Source organism: Emiliania huxleyi (genome assembly GCF_000372725.1).
Source record: "Emiliania huxleyi CCMP1516 unplaced genomic scaffold EMIHUscaffold_307, whole genome shotgun sequence".
NCBI classification, from domain to species: domain Eukaryota; phylum Haptophyta; order Isochrysidales; family Noelaerhabdaceae; genus Emiliania; species Emiliania huxleyi.
In genome coordinates, this window is record NW_005199712.1 from 56,400 (window position 1) to 62,656 (window position 6,257).

At 66.5% G+C, this 6,257-nt stretch overlaps 1 protein-coding gene across 1 annotated transcript in view; it reads right to left on the reverse strand.

The window, feature by feature from the left end:
• EMIHUDRAFT_469649 (hypothetical protein) overlaps positions 1–1,407 on the reverse strand; it is a gene marked incomplete at its 3' end in the record, with an annotated part of 4,032 nt that extends 2,625 nt beyond the window's left edge. The window contains exons 1-3 of the mRNA XM_005774800.1: positions 1,255–1,407; positions 932–1,090; positions 663–850 (exon numbers count right to left, since the gene is read on the reverse strand). Of these exons, the coding sequence (XP_005774857.1) occupies positions 663–850; positions 932–1,090; positions 1,255–1,399 (492 nt within the window). The 5' untranslated portion in view covers positions 1,400–1,407. The remainder of the gene's footprint in view (positions 1–662; positions 851–931; positions 1,091–1,254) is intronic.
• Between the last annotated feature and the right edge of the window lie 4,850 nt (positions 1,408–6,257).

The following is a 6,257-nucleotide window of genomic DNA, read 5'->3' on the forward strand; positions in this document are numbered from 1 at the left end:
CGGACTTGCAATCTAGACTTGCAATCTAGAGGGCGGTGTTGGTGCAGCCGCCGAGGGCGGTGGCGGCGAGGGCGGTGGCGGCGAGGGCGGTAGCGGCGAGGGCGGTGGCGGCGAGGGTGGTGGCGGCGAGGGCGGTGGCGGCGAGGGTGGAGGCGAGGGCGGCGGTGGTGAGAGCGGAGAAGGAGAGGGTGGAGGCGACGAGGGCGGCGCGGCGGTGACGACGGTGGCGGGGGCGAGGGAAGGCAGCGCCGCGGCCGTGTGCTCAGGCCCTCGCGAGAGTACATTCGGTGCGAGTGGCAGCGGGACGCAGTGGAGAGCAGGGAGATGCAGCCGAGGAGTCGTGCCTCCCTCTCGAGTGCTGGCCGGCGCATGGCCGGGTCTGTCTCAAGCTTCTAGGCGGAATACACTAGGCGGCCTCCGGTGGTGCGCCGATGTGTGTGTGCTAGAGTGCGCCAGTCCACGCCCTCGTCGTGCCAGTGCGCTGTGAGAGAGAGGGTTGGCTTCTAAGAGTCTCTAGGCTGCGCGCGCCAAGCGCAGGCGACGCACTGCAGCGCGCCAAAGAGCAGCGCGAGGGCAGCCCCCCCGCAGAAGGCGGCGGCGCGGCAGAGAGCGGCAGCGAGCGCGCGTGCGAGGGACGCGTCCTCGCGGCTCGTCTCGTCCACCGCGGCCGCATCGCCCTCCTCCTCGACGCCGCCCTCGCCTGCGGCCCCCGGCGCGAGCGAGAGGCGCAGCGCTTGCGCGCGGAGAGGCAGCGAGATGCCGTCGTAGAGCCAGCCCAGGCCAAGGTAGTTGAGGGTGAGGCAGGCGCGGAGCGCCGCGCGCGGCCGGCCGAGGTACACGTGGTGGAGGCCTGCCGCCCGCGGCCACCGTGAGAGGCGTTCTGTGTGTTCTTTCGCCGAGGAGAGGAGCGGAGAGGGTGCGGAGTGCGCACCGAGGAGGCCGAAGAAGAACCACAGCGTGTACGCCTTGAGAGCGAGGAGGGCACCACCCGCCGTATCCATAACACCGCCCTTCGTCCACCAGGAGCGCACGGTTGCCGAAACGGCTCCGACATTTGCGGCGGCCGCGCTGCCCGATAGTCGGAGTGCGCCTGTGAGGCCGGAATTTATGACCTTTGAAAAGTGTGCTGCGAGGCGCAGGCCGGCAAAGCTGTGAGTGCTGCTGGGCTGTCGACGCGTCTTGATCGATGGAGGAGGAATACGGCTGACGGAGAGATGAAGCTGCTCTCGGGAGTGTGCAGCAGGACGAACGCACCCATCTCCGCGAGAGCGCGCCCGTCGACCGCGAGCAGCGTGGGCTGTCTCCGCACGCCGCGCCCTGGGGATTGGTCCGGTGCGCCGTCGGCAAGCAGAGCGACAAGTAGCAGCGCCCGGAGCGCCATCGAGGTGGCGTTCCTCATTGGTTCAGCCTGGATTCGGTAGGCAGGTGGCATAGCACGGCCCCCTTCCACCCCCCCTGCCCTTCGCAGCCTTCCCCGGTCCTCACTGGCTTGCCGGGGTCATGGGCCCCCCCCCTCTAGCGCCGCCGGAGGCGGCGTAGCTTCCGAGAAGCTCGGTCAGACACACGGGGGAGAGACGGACACCACATCATTACGAATGACGCAAAAATACGTCACGGAGAGCGTGTAGAATGGCTAATTTCGCCGAGAGCGCGCCGCGGGCGCACCTGGTATATGCCCGGACGGCAGGGAGACATCAATTCTTTTGAGGACCGCGCAAGACAAAGGGTGGCTAAGGGCTCTGCCCGCAAGGCGCCCGCGTCGCCGACGCGGTACCATTGACTAATCCCGGAATACACACCCACACGACCAAATAGCGAAAATCCGAATACCGTGCAAAAACCACGGAAATTGAGACAAGAACGGTGGCAAGTTTGGCTAACTCCATAACATGGGCGATCCAGCGCTTCCTTCGATTGGACGGACGAAATGATCGCGGAAAAGCGGGACCATCGCGACATCGGGGGTTCACCATATGCCGAGCATACTCGGCCTGCCATGCGCGCGCGCGGGCGCCTCGCCCGAGCGCAGCCACCTGCGGACCTGGCCAGCCTGTTCCTGGCTCGTGCCCAGCCTCTCCTTCCGCTGCCGCCGGCCTCGCAGTCCCGCCAGCCATCACGCTGCAGAGCCTGTAGACGCCACAGATGCCAATTCTGCAGCCCACAGCCCTGGCAACTGAGGGCGAGGGCCAGCAGTATACGACGACGACGACATCTCACACCCCGCGCTGGCCAGCGCCATCAGCCCCTCACGGCCCGGCCGAATTCGCCCGGCCCAACCTTCCCTTCCCCACCCTCGCCTCCAGTGCCTCCAATCAAGTCGCACCTCTCTTCTTCAGCGAATGCAGCGGCAGCACCACGCCAGAGGCCGGGCCGACTGGCGGACCTGCATGCCCAGCCATGCCCCCCACTCGAGAGATGGGCCCAGGTAGGAGGCTCCACACCACCTGACTCGCGTCGTGCCACCTGACTCTCGCCTGGAGAGGCCTCTTAGCCGAGGCACACGTGGCAATCGCCACGTGCGCCACCAGGGATTTCGGCCATTTTAGAGCCTTTTGCACAAAAATGCAGGTGGCTTCAGCCACTTGCTCCATGAGCAAAACAGTCCAAAAAGCACCTGGAGCAGATGGCTTACGCCGCCTGTGGACATGGGCAAAACAGTGCAAAAAGCACCTGGAGCAGATGGCTTACGCCGCCTGTGGACATGGGCAAAACAGTGCAAAAAGCACCTGGAGCAGATGGCTTACGCCGCCTATGGCCATGGGCAAAACAGTGCAAAAAGCACCTGGAGTAGATTCCAAACGCCGCCTGTGGCTATGTGACCGCTCGGGTGGCGCCAAGGGCTTCGGCCCCCTCCAAGCCACCTGCCCCGCCCCCCTCGCCACACGTGGAGGGCTGGAGCCCGTGCGCCACCTGGGCCTGGGCAGGTGGCTCCAGGTGGCTTCGGCCCCTCCAAGCCACCTGCCCCGCCCCCCTCGCCACACGTGGAGGGCTGGAGCACGTGCGCCACCTGGGCCTGATGGGTGGGCAGGTGGCGCCAGGTGGCTTCGGCCCCTCCAAGCCACCTGCATGCCCCCCCTCGCCACACCTGGAGGGCCGGAGCACGTGCGCCACCTGGCGCAAGTTTGAATTCGGAAACGGAAAATCCGAGCCACGGAAGGGCTGGCCTGCCAAACTCCCCGCTCTGCAAACTGGGACTGTGGGGTGTGTGAAAGAGGGCCTGCGGCGGTCATCGGCGGCTACAATCAATGTCCGGCGTCGACATAAGCCTGGGGCTTCAACCCGGCCCGCGCGGGCGTTTGGTGTGGCTGCAAACGCCGCAGGAGCCGGTGGCTGCGCTGCTCACGCGCCGTTGCTGCCGACGCTGAGCAGTCTGACTCGCCAATGAGAAGACTGCCCAATAATACGCCATCACTCGATCCCCGATAAACCAGGCCATGCAGAGCTTTGTCGGCCTCGCCGACGTCGTGTGCTGGCTGCGCGGTAGAGTTGCGAGAGTGGATTGTGGAGGCGCGGCGGGGGCGGCTCGTGGTGCCGAGGCGGTGTATAGTACATTCCTATTCAAAAGAACACGCACGATGAAATTCCCGAAGTGACGCCCAGGTGGCGCACGTGCTCCAGCCCTCCAGGTGTGGCGAGGGGGGGCTAATGCAGGTGGCTTGGAGGGGCCGAAGCCACCTGGAGCCACCTGCCCGGGCCCAGGTGGCGCACGTGCTCCAGCCCTCCAGGCAGGTGTGGCGAGGGGGGGCAGGTGGCTTGGAGGGGGGCGAAGCCACCTGGCGCCACCCGAGCGGTCACATAGCCACAGGCGGCGTTTGGAATCTACTCCAGGTGCTTTTTGCACTGTTTGCCCATGGCCACAGGCGGCGTAAGCCATCTGCTCCAGGTGCTTTTTGCACGGTTTTGTCCATGTCCACAGGCGGCGTAAGCCATCTGCTCCAGGTGCTTTTTGCACGGTTTTGTCCATGTCCACAGGCGGCGTAAGCCATCTGCTCCAGGTGCTTTTTGGACTGTTTTGCTCATGGAGCAAGTGGCTAAAGCCACCTGCATTTTGTGCAAAAAGCTGCAAAGGACTCGTGGAGGCACGTGGCGCTTTCCGCGTGTGTCTCGTGCAAAATCCGGCATTTTGTGGCTTCCAGGTGGCACGACGCGAGTCAGGTGGTGTGGAGCCTCCTACCTGGGCCCATCTATGTGCCAATCCGGAACGGGTCATCTCTCCAGGATCGGCTCGAGGATCGGCGGGATTGCAACTGTCGTCGCGTGCCGCCCGGCCGGGCCTGTCGTTCGACTCGGGCGCCTTGAGCGTCGGGGTGGCGAGCAGGGGACGCGGCCACGCGGCTCTGAGCGCCCAGCGACGCGCGCCTTCGCCACCCATTTGCTTGGTCCTGTCTACCACAGGCACACTGACAGGGGCACACTGGCAGGGGCGCTGGCGCTCGTCGTTTTCATTTTTCACTTTGCGACATCTCGCGTTCACGAGATCGGTGCTTGCCCGGTCTTTTCCTGGTGGGGGTACATCGGCTGCTACCAACGCCATAGGTTGTCCTCCAGCTTTTGCCCGCCCGCGGCGCGGCGAGCCTCTCTGCGCACCACTCCAGACACGGACTCGCCCTGCCCGCCACGCCGCTGCGTGCGCGCCACCGCCCCGATGGCCCGATCCCACACCCTCGCCGGCGGCGCGCCGTCTCTGCGCGCCGCCTCCTCCCCTCGCACCCACACTGCGCCGCCTGCGGCTTGGGCGCGTCGCTCGAGTGCCCTCACCGCCTGCCCCTCTCCGCTCGCAGGTGCGGCCACCGCCGGTCGAGCAGCGTGGCCAGCATCTCTGCGCGCCACCGCGCCCGCGCCGCGCCCTGCCGCGCCACGCCCGTGCCAGGGCTCCGAGCCTGCGCCGCCCGCTCCGCGCTGGATTTGCCCATGCGCGCTGAGCGCCGTCCGCCGGCCGCCGCCGCATCCTCGATTTCTCCCCCCGCTCACCGGACTGCCTCCGTCCGATCAGGTGCCGTGTCGCGGTGCGCCTCGCTCTTCATCTAGATGCCTCCACCCTTCCAACGTCCCCACAAAGAAACGCAAACACAGCCCACATCCCTATCACCAAGTTCCCTGTGCTGTGCGACTTCCCCTTCTACATCCTCTCCGTCATCCTCCTCTTCTTCTTCCTCTTCTTTTTCGCTCTCGACCTCCTCCTCCTCGCCGGTACGAGTCCCTCCTCCTCCTCATATAATTGCATCGGCAAGCTCCGCCTTCTCGTGTCCGCTCATCTCCGCCTTCAAGCTGTCGATGCCGGAGTCGATGCGCGACAAGTGCAAGTACTGGTTCACGTGGAACTTCGGCATGTCGGTCGCCTGGATCTGCATCCTCATCACGTGCGCTGCCGCCGCACCGCCGGCCCGACTCTGCACACACCCACACACCCACACACCCACCACCTCGCACCCCTTCCCCCCTCAACACCACTTCCCCCCGCACCGCCCTCCCCGCCAACCCCCTCGCCACACCCTTCTCCACTTCCCTCCACCCACCCGCCTCCCCACCGCAAGCCTTATTCCCCCCCCCCCTCCCCTCCCAACACCAGGTGGCCTGCGTCCAGTCCACGTGCGTCGGCTGCATCCTCAACATCCCGGGCATCGTGATGGGCACCATCGTGCTCTCCTCAAGCACCTCCGTCCCCGACTCGCTATCTCCTCCATCGTCGCCGCGCCGCCGTCTTCAACTCGATGACCATCGTCGGCCTGACTGGCATCTTTGCCGGGCATCTCGACCAGCAGAGGCTCGCCTGCAGCGTACCGTCTGCGCGTACCTGCTCGAAGGCCTACAACCGCACCGCGGCGGCTTGTCGCAGGCGACCACCGAGTGCTACACGGACATCGCGGACGAGAGTGCGGTGCGCCGCTGCGTTACCGCCCCGTGGGTGCCTCCCATTCAAGCACTTGAATGACGCACCGGCTCCCCGGCGGCACAGGCGTTCGCGCTGTCACTGTCACGTCTCGGCCCGTCCTCGACATCGACCCGACCGCCGTCATCGCCGCTCCAGTCGACCCGGCGTTCGACCCGGCCATGTGTGCGCGAGAAGCCCTACGCGGCGCTCTCGGGCTCGTCCCCGCATCGAGGACGGGCTCTCAGCTCTCATGAAGGGCGGCGGGCCGTGTCCGGAGAAGGTGCCGGCCGCGGGCCGGCTCCCTCCCTCACCCCCTCCAGCTCGTCTTCCCCCCTCCGCCCGCCCGCCTTCCCGCCTGCGGCCACCCTTCTCCTCGCCCTCGCGC